Raw genomic sequence first — 18,774 nt, forward strand, 5'->3', positions numbered from 1 at the left:
TCTTTTTTTTTAATCCCTTTTTCTCCCCAAAGCCCCAGCAGATAGTTGTATGTCATAATTGCACATCCTTCTAGTTGCTGTATGTGGGACACCGCCTCAGCATGCCTGGACAAGCGGTGCGTCAGTGCGTGCCCGGGATCTGAACCCGGGCCCCCAGTAGCGGAGTGCGCGCACTTAACCGCTAAGCCACGGGGCCGGCCCTGGTATGTTATGTTTTCACTTTCATTTGTCTCCAGGCACTTTTTGATTTCTCCTTTTATTTCTTCATTTATCCAGTGGTTGTTCAGTAGCATGTTGTTTAATGTCCCCATTTTTGTGTTTTTCCTAGCTTTTTTCTTTTTTTTTTTGTGAGGAGATCAGCCCTGTGCTAACATCTGCCAATCCTCCACTTTTTTTGCTGAGGAAGACTGGCCCTGGGCTAACATCCTTGCCCATCTTCCTCCTCTTTATATGGGACGCTGCCACAGCATGGCTTGCCAAGCAGTGCGTCAGTGCATGCCCGGGATCCAAACTGGTGAACGCCGGGCCGCCGCAGCGGAGCGTGCGCACTTAACTGCTTGCGCCACCAGGCTGGCCCCCTAGCTTTCTTCTTATAGTTGGTTTCTAGTTTCATATCATTGTGGTCTGAAAAGATGCTTGAGATGATTTCAATTTTCTTAAATTTATTGAAGCTTGCCTTGTTTCACAACATATGGTCTATCTTTGAGAATGTTGCTTGTGCACTTGAGAAGACTATGGATTCTGCTGTTTTTGGATGGAATTTGTTATATATATCTAAGTCCATCTGGTCCAATGTTTCATTTAAGGCCACTGTTTCCTTATTGACCCTCTGGATGATCTACCCAGTGATGTAAGTGGGGTGTTGCCATCTTATTGTGCTGCCATCAATCTCCCTTTAGGTCTGTTAATGGTTGCTTTATGTACTTTGGTGCTCCTGTGTTAGGTGCATATATATTCATAAGTGTTATGTCCTCTTGGTGGAATGTCCCTTTTATCATTATATACTGCTCCTCTTTGTCTCTCATTGCCTTTTTTATCTTGAAGTCTACTTTGTCTGATATAAGTATGGCAACATCTGCTTTCTTTTGCTTGCCATTTGCTTGGAGTATCGTCTTCCTTCACTCTGAGTCTCTGTTTGTCATTAGAGCTGAGATGTGTTTCCTGGAGGCAGCATATTGTTGGATCTTGTTTTTTAATCCATCCAGCTACTCTGTGTCTTTTGATAGGAGAATTCAATCCATTTACATTTAGAGTGATTATTGATATATGAGGGCTTAATACTGCCATTTTATGTCTTGTTTTCTGGTTGTTTTATATTTCCATTGTTTCTTTTCCTTGTATTTTTGACTGCCATTTCAGTTTGGTGGTTTCTGTGATGGTTTTCTCAGTTTTCTCTTTATTTACTATTTGTGGCTCTGCTCTGATTTTTTGTTTACTGGTTACCATGAGGTTTATATAAAAGATCTCATAGATGAGATAGTCCATTTTCTCATAGCCTCTTATATCCATTGGCCTAAGCAGGTTCCAGCCTTTTCCTCTTCCCCTTCTGAGTTATTGTTGTCACACATTATTCTGTTTTGTGTTGTGAGTTTATGACTAAATTAAGTGTTTATAGTTATTTTTGATGCTTTCCTTCTCTTTTTCTTTTATGTTACAATTAAGTGTTTGGTAACCTGTTCTGCTAGAGAGCTGCAATTTTCTGATTTTGTTTATCTATTTATCTCCTTGCTCAAAGCTTTGTAAACCTTTGCCTTTTTGTTTCAGGTAGCAGGGCTCCCTTCATCATTTCTTATAAGGCAGGTCCAGTGGTGATGAACTCCTTCAGCTCTTGTTTTTTTTTTTATTTTATTTATTTATTTATTTATTTATTTATTTATTTATTTATCTATTTTTTTATTTATTTTTTTAAATTTTTTGTTTATTGCAGTAACATTGGTTTATAACATTGTAAAAATTTCAGGTGTACATCATTGTACTTCTATTTCTGCATAGATTACATCATGTTCACCACCAAAATACTAATTACAACCCATCACCACACACATGTACCGAATTATCCCTTTCACCCTCCTCCCTCCCCCCTTCCCCTCTGGTAACCACCAATACAATCTCTGTCCCTATGTGTTTGTTTATTGTTGTTATTATCTACTACTTAATGAAGGAAATCATACGGTATTTGACCTTCTCCCTCTGACTTATTTCACTTTGCATTATACCCTCAATGTCCATCCATGTTGTCACAAATGGCTGGATTTCGTCGTTTCTTATGGCTGAGTAGTATTCCATTGTGTATATATACCACATCTTCTTTATCCATTCGTCCCTTGATGGGCACTTAGGTTGCTTCCAAGTCTTGGCTATTGTGAATAACGCTGCAAGGAACACAGGGGTGCATGTACCTTTGCGGTGTTTTCAAGTTCTTTGGATAAATAGCCAACAGTGGAATAGCTGGATCATATGGTAGTTCTATCCTTGATTTTTTGAGAAATCTCCATACTGTTTTCCATAGTGGCTGCACCAGTTTGCATTCCCACCAGCAGTGTATGAGAGTTCCCTTCTCTCCACATCCTCTCCAACACATGTTGTTTCCTGTCTTGTTAATTATAGCCATTCTGATGGGCGTGAGGTGATATCTCATTGTAGTTTTGATTTGCATTTCCCTGATAGTTAGTGATTTTGAACATCTTTTCATGTGTCTGTTGGCCATCTGTATATCTTCTTTGGAGAAATGTCTGTTCAGGTCTTTTGCCCATTTTTTAATTGGGTTGTTAGCTTTTTTGTTGTTGAGATGCATGAGTTCTTTATATATTTTGGAGATTAAGCCCTTATCAGATGTATGGTTTGCAAATATCTTCTCCCAATTGTTAGGTTGTCTTTTCGTTTTGTTGATGGTTTCCTTTGCTGTGCAGAAGCTTTTTAGTTTGATGTAGTCCCATTTGTTTATTTTTTCTATTGTTTCTCTTGCCCGGTCAGACATGGTGTTTGAAAAGATGTTGCTAAGACCGATGTCAAAGAGCGTACTGCCTATGTTTTCTTCTAGAAGTTTCATAGTTTCAGGTCTTACATTCAAGTCTTTAATCCATTTGGAGTTAATTTTTGTGTATGGTGTAAGGTAAGGGTCTACTTTCATTTTTTTGCTTGTGGCTATCCAGTTTTCCCAACACCATTTGTTGAAGAGACTTTCTTTTCCCCATTGTATGTTCTTGGCTCCTTTGTCCAAGATTAGCTGTCCATAGATGTGTGGGTTTATTTCTGGGCTTTCGATTCTATTCCATTGATGTGTGTGTCTGTTTTTGTGCCAGTACCATGCTGTTTTGGTTACTATAGCTTTGTAGTATATTTTGAAATCAGAGAGTGTGATACCTCCAGCTTTGTTCTTTTTTCTCAGGATTCCTTTACCTATTCGGGGTCTTTTGTTGTTCCATATAAATTTTAGGATTCTTTGTTCTATTTCTGTGAAAAATGTTGTTGGAACTTTGATAGGGATTGCATTGAATCTATAGATGGCTTTAGGAAGTACGGACATCTTAACTATGTTAATTCTTCCAATCCAAGCTTCAGCTCTTGTTTATCTGGGAAAGCTTTTATTTCTCCATCATATCTGAAAGATAGTTTCTCTGGATAGAGTATTCTTGGCTGAAAGTTTTTTTCTTTCAGTATTTTGAATATATCATTCCAATCTCTCCTAGCCTGTAAGATTTCTGCTGAAAAATCTGCTGAAATCTTGATAGCGGTTCCTTTGTAGGTTATTTTCTTCTGCCTTTCTGCCCTTAATAATTTTTCTTTGTTATTGACTTTCGCTAGTTTCAATATTATATGTCTTGCAGAAGGTCTTTTTTATTGATATAATTAGTTCTTTTGGCTTCATGTACTTTTAAGTCCATTTCCTTCCTCAGGTTTGGGAAGTTCTCAGCTATTATTTCTTTGAACAACCTCTCTGCTCCTTTCTCCTCTTCTCCCTCTAGAATACCTGTAATCCTGATATTACTTTTCCTAATTGAGTTGGATATTCCTTGAAAATTTTTTTAACATCTTTTTTCTCTCTCCTTCTCCACCTGAAGCATTTCTTTGTTTCTAGTCTCTAATTCACTAACTCTGTTCTCCATAACATCAGCTCTGTTTGTTCTGGTTTCTAGATTATTTTTTGTCTCATTAATTCTGTTCTTCATTTCTGGAATTTTTGTTTGGTTTTTTTTTTTAGAGCTTCACTCTCTTTGGTGAAGTATTCCTTCTTTGCATTAATTTTATTCTTGAGCTCATTCAGCTGTCTTTGTGAGTTTTCTTGTAACTCATTTAGTTTCTTTATGACAACTATTTTGAATTCTCTGTCATTTAGATTGTAAATTTCTGTGACTTCAGGATTGGTTTCTAGAGACTTGTCATTTTCCTTCTCCTCTGAAGTGTTACTGTAGTTCTTCATGGTGTTTGATGAATTGATCCTTTGCCAGCACATTTGTGGTAGTATCAGGTCACAGATTCCACCTGCCACTGCTCAGGGCGGAGTAGGAGCTGTGTTTTCTGATCCCTTCCTGTCTGCTGTAGTTGTGCTGGTAGGGCCGCTCTGCATTTTTGTGGGCTAGACGTAGCCACTCAGCAGTTTACGCTCATCTGGGTGGGCCTCTGTGCTAGGTAGGTGTGTCACGCACCGCAGGTGGTGCTTCTGTGCTGGGTGGGCTGGTTACTCTTACATGGGCGGGGTCGCTGTGCTCGGCAGGGGACTGGCTGAGCTGCTGTGCTAGGCAAGAGGGGCACCTATGCAGGAGCTGAGCCACCGCCACTCAGTGGGGAGTGTTCCCTTGGGCAGGCCCACCATGGCACAGTGTGTGCTCCCGAGGGCCGGCTACCACTCTGAAAGTATTCGTGCATGGGCCAGGCTGCCCCTGCCCTCACTTACATTCACTCTGGGCTGCTGTGTGAGGATCTGAGACCTGGGTCGCTGCCACCAGGGAGGGGAAAGGGTGCACTCATCTAGTTCCACTGCTTCCCTGGGATCCAGTCCACCCACCTTCAGATGTATGGCTGTGTGGATCTCTTAGGCATCCTGCTACGCTGTGTAGGGAGTCCTCCGTTGGTTAATGAACGTCCATTTAGTTGTAACTTGGAGGGGAGAGACAAAGGCAACAACTCACTCCACCATGATGCTGACATCTGCTATGTAGTAGTTCTGGTGAGAGCCCATGGAGAGTTTACATTGAGGCGTGGCAGCACCTCCAGTCAGCTTCATTTGAATTACACATTGGTGCTAGCAGTGTTCCAGCAGTGATAGTCTACATCATGTTGCATCCTTGTGTTTCCTTTCTCGGTTTCAGGTGGTTGAGGTTGTCAAGGAAAAGGTTGCTTTTCAGCACAACTAGGCAGATCGCTTTGGTTGATAATTGGCAGTGATAGTTTATTACAAAACCATACTGGAATCCTGTTTTCCCATCTTCTTCTGTTTTTGACTTGAGTAGGAATAGCAACAACAGCAATACATTCAACTGTGAGCGCCATGTATTGGTTGAGGCTTGTCTTTCAATGAGAAAAGAGAGAGTTAGTAATAGGAGTTTTTCTGTTTCCCCCCTGAGAACTACTGGTAAACTATATCCATTACCTACCAGTGTGTAGGACACTTAGTAGGGGATTAATATATATTTAATGAAGGAAGGAAGGGAAGGAGGGAAGGAGGGAGGGAGAGAGGAAAAGAGGAAGGCAGGGAGGGAGACAAATGAAAGAAAACCCAAATCTTCTATTTTTATGTTTGTTTCTCTTAGTTAAGAAGATCAGGCATGGGTACTGGGCTGGATTTCTCTGAAGCTAGTGTTGTTGATTTTGACCAGACTTCTGCTGTCTCTAGTTTCTGTCTGTTGTTCTCCTTATCTTATGGTGGGTTGTGGGGACTGAGGAGAGAAGACCATCTAAGAATTAAATGGGCCTTATTTATGTGAGGTCATGGGATAGGGTGGTAGAGATCTGTCAACTTCTAATATATTTTGCAGGAATAGGCAGGTTATTCCAGACTAAAAAGGTAATTACAGATAGGCATTTCAATGAAGTAAATACTATTATTTAGCAAAGAGATTATCTCCATAGAGGCCTGCGGAAAAGTCTAGGAGTAAAGGAACCACCGTTATTTTTTTCTTTGGAAATTATCTGGAATTTTTTTTTTTTTTTTAATAATTTTATTTATTTTTCCCCCAAAGCCCCAGTAGATAGTTGTATGTCATAGCTGCGCATTTTTCTAGCTGCTGTATGTGGGACGCGGCCTCAGCATGGCTGGAGAAGCAGTGCGTCTGTGTGCGCCTGGGATCCGAACCCGGGCCGCCTGCATCAGAGCGCACGCACTTAACCACTAAGCCACGGGGCTGGCCCTATCTGGAATTTTTATAGCTATTTCTGTTCTGTAGAAGGGCTTTGCTAGGGTTAGTGCCATGTGACATTTACCTTGTGCAAGTATTCTGCATTTATTTTTTGCATTATGTGATCCTCTGCCTCTTTTTTGCTCCAACTCCTTTCACCCCATGTCCATTTTCTTTTAAACTAGACAACATAGTATAAGATGTGTAAGATAGGCAAGTGAATTTCCTTTATTAAATACAAAGTACTGGCAATTTGGCTTAAAAATTTTTCCCAAATAAAACATTTTTAGGAATGTATAATTAAGTAGAAAAAATCAACATTAAGTGATACATATATAAAATATAGGAAAGCAGGAATGGATTGATACTTTATCAGCTATCATGGCTGTTTGTTGATTCATCTAATTAGTAGGAGTACCTAAATTAAGCATCCATATATGGTAAATAAAAAACAAATAATAATAGCTGGCAGTGTTTTCACCAATCCTTCCCAGCCTGATCTAACCAGGGGTGTAGTAGATATGTGTTTGAGAGCAGTGAGAATGAATATGCTGAAAATGCTACCATGCAATGCATGATTTTTAATTCATTTGTAATTTCATCTTGTTTAATGATGTTTCTTTTAGGTCCTGAGTGTTCAAGTCCAGGCTAACTTTTAAGAACAATCTAAGCTTTATTTTTATATTTTGTTGTTAAGTATAAAATGTGGAACAAAAATGTTTTATCTGTAAGAGCTGGAACTTTGTCAGAGGTGTTGAGGCAGTTCATCCAGATGCATGGACTGTCATCGGGAATACTTTTATTTCTGAATTAAATTGCCATAACTTTTTTTTAATTTTTAATATTACAGAAGCCAAGGCTGCCCCGAAAGATTGTTTCATTGATGTGAATTCTAAAGGTGACAGATTTGGCAATTGTGGTTTCTCTGGCAATGAATACAAGAAGTGTGCCACTGGGTAAGTGGAGGCAGGGTTATAAAGGAATATGAAAGGTTGTAAGACCAGTAATCGCTAATATCTTTTATAACTCCTTGTGACTGCCGACTTTCTCCACCTTAGATACCTAACCTTTCGAACTTACAGAGACACTGAATAAACTGTAAAGTGATTCATCCCTTTTGACGTTACCTGTCTAAAATCTAGTGGTTTTTAGAATCTTACTTTGTTTATTTTTGTTCTAGCATAAGAACCCCAAATAAACACTCTTCTTCCTCTTCCTTTCATTAAAAGATTATGCTGCTAAATCTGTAAAGTTACCTGCAGAATTAATTCTGAACTTCATTATTTTCTTTTAGCTCTATATAATTTTATTTTCTTTTATTTCTTTTTTTTTGTGAGGAGATCAGCTCTGTGCTAACATCTGCCAATCCTCCTCTTTTTTTTTTTTTTTGCTAAGGAGGACAGGCCCTGGGCTAACATCTGTGCCTGTCTTCCTCCACTTTATATGGGACACTGCCACAGCATGGCTTGCCAAGCAGTGCGTCGGTGTGCACCCGGGATCCGAACTGGCGTACCCTGGGCCACCGTAGTGGAGCACGTGCACTTAACTGCTTACGCCACTGGGCTGGCCCCTAAAGTTTATTTTATTTATTTTATTTTATTATTTTAATTTAATTTAATTTTATTATTTTATTTTATTTTTTATTTTATGAGGAAGACCAGCCCTGAGCTAACATCCATTGCCAATCCTCCTCCTTTTTTCCCCCAAAGCCCCAGCAGATAGTTGTATGTCATAGTTGCACGTTCTTCTAGTTGCTGTATGTGGGACGCGGTCTCAGCATGGCCGGAGAAGCGGTGCGTGGGTGCGTGCCCTGGATCCTAACCCGGGCCGCCAGTGGCAGACCGCATGCACTTAACCGCTAAGCCATGGGGCCGGCCCCTTATATAATTTTAAAGTGACAAATTGCAACCTTTTTTGTTTCTATAACATTTACTTATAGTAAAAAAAATTAATAATATTAAAAAATTATAAATGAGAAAAAGTCATCCATAATTTCAATCCATGTATGTGCACTAATGTCAGTGTGTTTCTTCCCTTTCTTTCTGTGCACTGTACACATACACTGACATTTTACATAATTGGAATTATTCTCTAATATTGTGCATCTCTTCTACCCACTCCAGCTCCTACACTGCCAGTAAGCTAGATAGCTGTAGTGAAACAGTGCTTACTAAGAAGAAGTAACAACGTGACCTTCATGTTGCTAAGTCCAACAGACATTACTTGACCTTTTGGTAGCATTCAACTCTGTTGACTGTTTTCTCTTTCTTTAAGAAACCTCTTTCCTTGGCGTTTATGTAGAATGTTCTTCTAGTATTTTTTTCTATGTTTCTGGATGCTTCTTTAATGTGTTTATTTGTAGACTCATCTTTCTCTACCTAGGCATTAAATGGTGTGAAATGCTTCAGCTATGCTGGCCTACATTTGGCCTTCTGCCACAGGGCCTCTGCACATGCTGTTCGTTCTTCCTGGCGTGCTCTTCTCTCCCTTCCAGATCTCAGTTCAAGTATGATTTCTCTAAGGAAGATTTCCTCAACTGCCTTAACAGGCTTGGATATTCCTCTTATAGGTGTTTTAAATGCTGTGTGCTTCTTCAAAAAAAATTTTTTATTTTAGCCAATTTATTTTGTTCTAATTCTTTAAAAATTAGTTTTCCACATAAGATTTATTTCACAGAATATTTGAAATATACCTTTCTTGATACATAAAATAGAGTTGATTGAGAGAAGTTAAAAAAAAACCCAGAAAGTATTTCAAAAGGGGATATGAACATAACTGTTTTGACTGTTTATCTTGTGTGGTCTCAAAAGTAGTTGTAGATATAAGTTCTCTTGCATTTAAATAGCACTGTTTTTCTGGGGAAGTCAAACTATTATTCTTAATAAAGTTTTAGTATATTTAAATTTCATGAGATGATTTTTATGTCCAAATCACTGCCTTAGCAAGAACAATCATTTAAAAATGACACTGCCTTAGAATAAAATAGATAGTTTAATGGGTAATTTTCCAGATAAAAGGGAAGTCAGATACAAAACCAGTTCTAGGCATAGAGTTGTCATGATTCTTTTATGGTGTTTAGAAAAGACCAAGGAGGGCTCTGTCCTGCACTTTGGGGAGATTGGACCCATATTGACTAATATAGTTAGTCTAAATGAAAATGAGAAAAGTAGAAACTTGAAGGTTAAAGGCAGGATGAACTTTTTAAGTTGTATGCTTCTTTTTCATTGAATTGGATATGTTGTCTTTTCTTTCTTGTTCAGTTCATAATATTTTCTAATTTATATTGTTATTCCTCCTTTGACTCATGGGTTAGTGAAAGTGTATTGCTAATTTCCAAATATTTGGGAGTATTCTGGTTATCTGTTTGTTTTTGATTTCTAGTTTAATTTCATTGAGAACAAACTCTGTATGACTTCAGTTCTTTACAATTTATTGAGACGTGAGTTATTGCCCAGCAAATGGTCTGTTTTGGTGAATGTTCCATGTGCAATTGAAAAAAAAAGTGTATTTTGCAGTTGTTGGATGTGTTATTCTATAAATGTCAAGTTAATTAATGGTCTTATTTAAATCTTCTGTATCTTTGGTGTGTGTGTGTTTTCTGTTTGTCCTTCAATTTCTGAGAGAGGTACGTTCAAATCTCCAGCTGTGATTATAAAGTTGTCTACTTCTTTTAGTTGTATAAATTTTTGCTGGATATGTTTTGCATTTGTGTCTCTTAGGTGCTTATATTGTTAGGTGCATACACATTTAGGATTATTATGTCTTCCTCATGAATTGACCTTTTATTAATACCAAATTTTCTTTATCTTTGGAATTTTTTTTGTAGTGTTTGTCACAGTTTCATTTGTTTATATGACTAGTTGGTTATCACCCTTCATCGCTAAAGTTCAGTGACACATTTTATCTTCTGCACTTAGCATAATGTCTGGCACATAATAAATGCCTATTAAATATTTGTATGAATGAACAGATAATATATGTAGCGGGTGGAGAGTTAGTGTAACTGATTGAATGAACTGAGGTCAACCCTTGGGATAAGTGGATTAATGTAGATTTGGCTTATCCTTGTCTTTAGCTTGGTCCTGTTTCCATATTTTTATGAATGTCTTGATGAAAATATAGAAACTACATTCATGAAACTTATAAATTACTGGGTCGGATTTGAAAAACATTCTATGATAGTAATAAAGGGTAATGTGTTAGAGTCATTAGGAATACACATTTGAAGTTAGACTTTTGGGGTTTGAATCTTGCTTCAACCAGTTAAGATCTCTGAGACTTTGGACAAGTTGCTTCACTTACCTACCTCATTTTTCTCTTCTGTGAAATGAGGATAATAATGGTACCTACTTCCAAGTGTCATTTTGAAGACTGAATGAGTTGATGGGTGTTAGTACTTGGAAGAGTACCTGGTTCATTGTAGGACTCATTGTCATCGTCATCCTCATCTCATCCTCATCATAGAAAATGTATAAAATCTAGACAAGTCTAAGGAAAGTGATCACATATGCTCCTACATCCAGAAATACCCCACTGAATTTTTGTTGTATTTCCTTCTCATGTATATATGCATTCATAAACATAGATATGTGCATCATACATATTTATACACACACATATGTGTACTCAGAGACCCACATCTCTATGTGTAAACAAAATTGCATCGTATCATTTATACTGTTTTATAAATTGATGTATTCACTTTCCACTATATTAGGAGCACTTACAGGATGTACTCAGCTTCTTTTAACCATTTCCTTATGTTAGATATTTAAGTTGTTTCTAGTAATTTGCTACTTTTTACAAGGCTGTGATAAATACAGTTTAAGTATTTGTTTGTTTCTCTGATTATTTCCTTAGTAGATTTTTCTCAGTCAAAGAATATAGAGGATAGTTTTAAGACTCTTCATCAGTACTTCCAAATTGACCTTCAACACGTTTAACTGATTTATGCTTCCACTGCCCCCTCACCACTGCCCGAGTATTATTGTAAAAAATGCTTTTCCCCAGGCCGGCCTGGTGGTGTAGTGGTTAAGTTCACACGCTCCACTTCGGCAGCCTGCAGTTTGCGGGTTTGGATCCCAGGTGTGGACCTACATACTCATCAAGCCATGCTGTGGCAGCGTCCCATGTACAAAATAGAGGAAGATGGGCACAGATGTTAGCTCAGATACAATCTTCCTCAAGCAAAAAGAGGAAGATTGGCAACAGATGTTAGCTCTTGGCCAACCTTCCTCACCAAAAAAAAAAAAAAAGCTTTTCCCATGAGTTATATCAAGTAGATATTTCATTTTTGTTTTAAATGAATTTGTAAATAATTATTTAATTTTTTTGCTGTCATTATTAAAAAAATGTTTAAAGGGACATAGAGAAAATGTGGCTTCCGTGTTTCCCTGTTGCCATCCAACCCCCAGTACCTATTTCTTTTAGCTTCCTGTATGTGCAAATATATAATCTTATTCTCCACCCCACCTCCCCCTTTCTGTTGTGCGTACTGCAGACACCGTTGCGCATGTTGTCTTGTGCCGTTACCCTGAAAGAGCTGTCTTCTTTTTCATTGCATATAGATGGCATCATCTTTTTAAACTTTTTAAATGAAAAAATTTCACCTGTGCAGAGGAGTAGAAAGAAAAGTATGATGAACACGCATATATCCTAGATTAAAACACTGGTAATATTTTATTATCTTTACTTTGTCTAGACTTTGCTGAACCATTTTTAAGTAAATTATAGGCATCATGATACTTTGTTACTAAACTCTGCAGTATTCATTCCCAACATACAAGACCATTCACAATACCATTATCATACCCAACAAAATTAACAGTTTCCTAATATCACATAATACCTAGTCAATATTAAAATTTCTCTAATTGTCCTCAAATTGTCTTTCTTTTTTTTTTTTTTTTAAAGATTTTATTTATTTATTTTTCCCCCAACGCCCCAGTAGATAGTTGTCTGTCATAGCTGCACATCCTTCCAGTTGCTGTACGTGGGACGTGGCCTCAGCATGGCCGGAGAAGCAGTGCGTCGGTGCGATCCCGGGATCCGAACCCGGGCCGCCAGCAGCGGAGCGCACGCACTTAACCGCCAAGCCACGGGGCCGGCCCATGTCCTCAAATTGTCTTTCATAGCTGGTTTTTGTCCAGATCAGGACTCAATCAAGGATCACTCATTGCATTTAGTTGTCATGTCACTTGAATCACTTTTAGTCTAAGACATTCTTCTGCATTTTATTTTTTTCTTTTCGATGACAATGACCTGAGGGAATGACTGGGCCAGTGGTCTTTTAGAATGGCCCGTATTCTGGATTTGTTTGGTAGTTTCTTCTCAGTGTTGGTTAACTTGTGTCCCTATACCCTGAATTTTCTGTAAATCATTAGTTAAATCTAAAGTCTTGATTAGATCCAGGTTAAACATTTTGGGGAAGAATGCTTCATAAGTGGTGCATTATATCAAGAAGGAACATAATCCTGGACTGTCTTATTATATGTGTTACTGGGTGGCTGTGACCAGATCTTGCTATTGTAAAGTTATGTTTTTCTCATTGCAACTATCAAGTAGTATGTGGAGTGGTGATTTTGTACTATATGAATATCCAATTCCCCACCAATGTTTCATCTCATTGTTTTAGCATTGCATTGATGATCCTTGTCTGAAGCAATTATTCTATTGAGGCTTGCAATAGAATTTTCTTTTGTTAATATAACAGTGAACATCTTAAGTATAGGATGGAAGGAAGAGGAGACTATTTTAATAGCATATGCAAAAAGTAAATAGGGGTTTTAGCTAGTGATAAGTTCAGGGGCATCAATAATGTAATATAGTTACCATAAAAGCTACTGTAATCTTGGGCTTAATAGAAGTACAATATCTAGGATAAAGGAAGTGAGAGCTCCATTTTGTTCTTTGCTTGTCAGGCTATAGCTGAAATTTCATGTTCCACTCTGAGCACTATGCTTCAGGAGACAGTGAGACAAACTGGAAAATATTTAGAGGGGAGCTTCCTTGTTGCATGAGAAATGGTTGTAGGATATTGCCCTGGTGAAGTATTTAGGAGCTACATGGTATTTGTCCTAAAATAGCTGCCATGTGGAAGAAGGAAAAACATTATCTGTGTGGTCTCGTGTGGAAGATGTGGGACCAATGGGGAAAATTTTATAGGGAGATAAATTTTAACTCAGGAAGTAAAAGAATGTTATGATAGCTAGAATGGGAATTTTCAGGAGGTAGTAAGTCAGAGGAATTAGAAAACAATATCCTATAATGACCTGGCAGTGATATCTTAGAGGAGATTCAAGTATAGGGTAGGTGCTTGATCAGAAGACAATCAAATAGGAAATTTCAGTACAGCATCATAAGAGTAGATGTTAGGGGTACTTAGTGTGTTATGAAAGGATATAGGAAGGGCATTTAACTCACACAGCCTTGGTGATAGGAATTGTAGTCAGGGAAGCCTTCATAGAGTTCTAATACTGAATTAGTGAATTGAATTAGTGAATTAATGAGTTAATGAATTGAGTCTGTAAGTAAGTAACTAAGAGTTAGCCAAACCAAGAAAGGTGGAATCCTTTCTTAGTCATTTTACATTACAGAATCTAATTTTCTCCTTACCATAACTCTGTAAGAAGACACACTTGAATTTTGGTATAGTTCTATTATTTTCTGTGTAATAGCATTTATAAAATTATATCATATTTATAAACAACTTTATTAGTTAGACTTCTCTGAGCCCTAGACAGATAGCGAAGAATGATTAGCTACGGAAAAAGAAGGAGCACCAGCACCACCTGGTACCCCACTAATTACGTCTTAGCATCCACTTGTCTCTTTTCTTCTCTTATCTGCCATATTTAAAGAGAGCTGCTTTGATCTCTGTTACTCTTATACAGTTTTTCTGTTCAGATTCCCTCAGCTAAGTAGCAGTAATCTCTCTGTCTATATATAAATGTGTAATTTTTCTTTTGTGTCTATACTGGATGCATTTTATGTTTGCGTTATGTCTTTATAGGAATGCTTTATGTGGAAAGCTTCAATGTGAGAATGTACAAGACATGCCTGTCTTTGGAATTGTGCCTGCTATTATTCAGACTCCCAGTAGAGGCACCAAATGTTGGGGTGTGGATTTCCAGCTGGGATCAGATGTTCCAGATCCTGGGATGGTGAATGAAGGCACAAGATGTGACAATGGAAAGGTAATCAAAATGTTTTCTGTTTACAAAGTAAAATTTAAAAAATTTAAAAAATCATTGTACAAAGTAAGTGGTTGTTCTTTTCTGATTATGAAAGAAATGTGTATTTGTTGTAGAGATTTTGGAAAATACAAAGCCACCAAGAACAAAATTAAGAATAGCTATAATTCTACTATCCAGATTTCTTCATTGGGGTCATATATTATAACCTATGGTTTCTGTGTTGCGATATACTGAGCATGTTTCCCTCGCCTATCAATGTGCTCTAATTTATTAGCCAGTCTGCTATGGTTGGGACGCTAGGTGATTTCCAGGATTTTGGGTGTATATGTGTGTGTGTGCACATGCGTGCATGGCTCTGTACTAGAAATGTCATAGTGCTTGTGCTGTCCATGCTCCCAGCTCCCTTGACCACAGCTGTTTGGATCAGATATGAGCCAGGAGTTAGTCAGCCCCTGACTTTTTACCAGTGGTTCCATGTGTGAAGGTGAGCTAGGCCAAATTCCTTTTTTATGAAATATATAATTAAAGAAAGGTGATTAAGAGTAGGGCAGGGGCCGGCCCCGTGGCTTAGCGGTTAAGTGCGCGCGCTCCACTACTGGCGGCCCGGGTTCGGATCCTGGGCGCGCACCGACGCACCGCTTATCCCGCCATGCTGAGGCCGCGTCCCACATACAGCAACTAGAAGGATGTGCAGCTATGACATACAACTATCTACTGGGGCTTTGGGGGAAAAATAAATAAATAAAAATTAAAAAAAAAAAAAAAAGAGTAGGGCAGAAACTAAGAATTCTTTGAGAGATGCCATGAAGTAGGAGCAGGGCTAGAAGGGTAATGGCAAGATTAAGCCATATACAAGAGATATAAGGGAGCAGGATTGTTGAGCAAGTTGAAGAAACCAACTCAGAGGAGAATGGAGGAGGAGGTGAGTGAACACGATTGACCGATTGTGTGACACATGCAAAAGACAGGTGGACCCTCCAGTTACCTCATTTTCTACCAAGTTTTCAGTTCTAATTCTGTTTCTCGCTTCTTACAAAAAGACCCTGATATTTTTGTGCCTGTCCTTGCCACTATATAAGCTCGACTGCTCCAGTTATTGTAAATAATGTTGAGGTAAATGGCTTTCTAAATAAAAATTTCAGAACATCCTGATTTTTTTCTGAGATTAAACTATAATGGTGTGCATACTTTTAAGGTTTTAGGTATAGTTTTGCCAAATTTCTCTTTAGAAACATTTTTACTGGTTTACCTGCCAACCAATTTTCAATAATAAGTGTTTTGATTCTCCACACCACAGTCAAGATTAGCTCCTGTTGTTTTAAAGCTTTCATTGGTAATTTACTTTTTATTTTACTTTTTCTTGATTATTAGTGATGTTGAATTTTTTTTGTCTCTATATATTTATTCATTCTTCTGTGATTTGCTTGTTGATGTTCTTTGTCCATTTAAAAATTGGTGTGTTTTTCTTATTGATTTTAAAGAACTTTAACTTATGTCATATTAAATGTAATGTAATATATATGATATTTTTGCCCAGTTTATTGCTTCCCCCTTTCTTTTGTTTTTAGTATTTTTTTCCATGTTTACATTTTTGTGTATTCAAATCTGTTATTCCTTTCCTTTATAGTTTCTAACCTTGCTTATGTATTCTGCAAGACCTTTCTCAGTATAGTGTCAGATCGTTATTCTCTTGTATTTTCTAGTAGGTTTTTTAAATTTTATTTTAATACTTATCTCTTTAATACAGGAGAATATTGAGTGTGTACAGTATGAGGTTGGCATTTTGTTTCCTTTTGTCATTTAGTCATTCAGAAATGATTACTATATGTTGAGTTCTAATGTTATTTTTTTCAGAATGGTTTATCATTTGCCTTAACCTCAGTTATAATCACTCTCCTTTAATTTGAAATCTTATTTAAATTACTTATTAAATTTTTATATATACTTAGGCGTGATTTCTGATTTTTCTCTTCATGTCTATTGATCTGTCTGACTACTCAAGTGTTAGTACTGCTTTGTTTTAGTTTTTGTTGGTTTTATATTTTTAATATCTAGTCATACAAATGCCCCCTCGTTTTTTTCTCATAGTTTTTTTGAATATTTTATTCATTTATCATTCCAGATGAACTTGAGATCATTTTGTCAAGGTGCAAAAAAATAAAAAAAATAAAAGCGCTTTGGAATATTGGTTGGGATGACATTAAATTTATAAGTTTATAATGGGGAAAAGTGACATCTTTATATTATTGAGTCTTCTCATAGAAGAACATGGTATGTCTCTCCATTTTTGGGGGTCTTCTTTTAAAGATTTAGTCATAAAGATCCTTTCTATTTTTTTGTAAGTTTTATTCCTAGGTATTTTATATTTTTATGCTATTAGGAATAGGCCTCTCTTCTCCTATTATATTTTCTAATTTGTTATGTTACATTTTCAAATTGGTTTTTATTGATAAGAAAAGCTATTTTGTTTATATTTTTGACTGGATATTATTGATATTCAGAAAAAATATTCATTTGTATATATTTATTTTATCAGCCATATGCTTAATGTTACTTATTGTAGATTATATTAGAATTTCCTAGGTAAACAGTCATCATCTGTAAAAGATAAAAAGTTGGTTTTCTTTTTTGGTATTTACATTTTTCATTTATTTTTTTAGGGAATTACAAATGATAGCACTTTCAGAATATAATTATAAATAATAATGATGGTAGTGTGCATCTTTCTGTTGTCCCTCGCTTCGTGCATCTAGCCTTGGAAGGTTATGTATGATTTTGGCTATTGGCTTGGGATAGAAGCATTTTTCATTTAATGGAGTATCCTTTTAATCCTAATTAATAAGAATAAAAAATAGATTTTAAATTTTATAAGTAGTTTTTTCAACAGCTATTGAAATAACCATTATTTTCCTTTGACCTATTGATGTGCTGTGTTATATCAATAAATTCCCTAACATTAAATTATCTTTACATTACTGGAGCAAACACTAGTAACACTGAATTTTTTTTTAGATGTATTCCTGGATCCTATATGCTGGTGAATATACTTTTGTATTTCTTAAGCTGTATACTTATGATTTTTTTTTGAATTTATGAAATTTTACTCTGTGGATTATAGTCAGTACACTTAAGTCTCACAAAAACTCAGCTAAGACTGAATTAAAGTATAACAGGAAATTTATTGATTCAAACCACAGAATTAAATAAAGAGCTTTGGAACCCAGAATCTCAGATAATGTTTCTGTGATTCTTTTCCCATACTCTCATCTCTACTTTTCCTTGCTGGCTTTTTCCCATTCCCCAGCTTTATTGAGATATAATTGACAAATAATATTGTGTAAGTTTAAGGTGTACCATGTGATGATTGGTACATGCATATATTGAGAAATGATTATCACAATAAAGTTAGTTAACACATTCATCACCTCACATAAATACAATTTTTTTGGTGTGGTGAGAACATTAAAGATTTACTCTCTTAGCAACTTTCAAGTATATAATAGAGTATTGTGAACTATAATCACCATGCTGATTCTTAGATCCTCAGAACTTATTCACCTTATAACTGGAAGTTTGTACCCTTTGACCAACATCTCCCCATTTCTTCTATTCCCCAGCCCCTGGCAACTGCCATCCTACTCTCTGTTTCTATGAGTTTGGCTTGTTTTTAGATTCTACATGTAAGTGAGATCATACAGTATTTGTCTTTCTCTGTCAGACTTTTTTCACTTGGCATAATGCCCTCAAGGTCCATCCATGTTGTCCCAAATGGAAGGATTGGTTGTTCAGGAATATGTTGTTTAACTTCCATATTTCTATGAATTTTCAAGTTTTCCTCCTGTTATTGATTTCTATTTTCATACTGTTATGGTTGGAAAAGATACTGGATATGATTTCAATCTTCTTAAATTTATTAGGTCTTGCTTTGTGGCCTAGCATTTGATTTGTCCTGTAGAACGTTCTGTGTGCGCTTGAGAAGAATATGTATTTTGCTGCTGTTGCATGGAATGTTCTGTATATGTCTGTTAGGTCCATTTTGGTCTATAGTGTTCTTCAGGTCTGCTGTTCCCTTATTAAGTTTCTATCTGGATGATCTATTCAATGTTGAAAGTGGGGTACTGAAGTCCCCTACTATTATTGTATTCCTGTCAATATCTCCCTTCAGTTTTGTTATTATTTGCTTTAAGTGTTTAGATACTACAATATAGGGTGCATATATACTTACAATTGTTATATCCTCTTGG

General features: G+C 36.8%; 1 protein-coding gene across 1 annotated transcript in view; it reads left to right on the forward strand.

Annotated features, from left to right (window-relative positions):
* The window catches only part of ADAM9 (ADAM metallopeptidase domain 9), a 155,055-nt gene that overhangs the window by 89,358 nt on the left and 46,923 nt on the right, over nt 1–18,774 (forward strand). Inside the window, exons 15-16 of the mRNA XM_004428881.3 lie at nt 7,186–7,291; nt 14,347–14,530. Of these exons, the coding sequence (XP_004428938.1) occupies nt 7,186–7,291; nt 14,347–14,530 (290 nt within the window). The remainder of the gene's footprint in view (nt 1–7,185; nt 7,292–14,346; nt 14,531–18,774) is intronic.

The sequence above is a fragment of the Ceratotherium simum genome, chromosome 28 (assembly GCF_057802395.1).
Source record: "Ceratotherium simum simum isolate JZ-2026a chromosome 28, ASM5780239v1, whole genome shotgun sequence".
NCBI classification, from domain to species: Eukaryota; Metazoa; Chordata; class Mammalia; order Perissodactyla; family Rhinocerotidae; genus Ceratotherium; species Ceratotherium simum.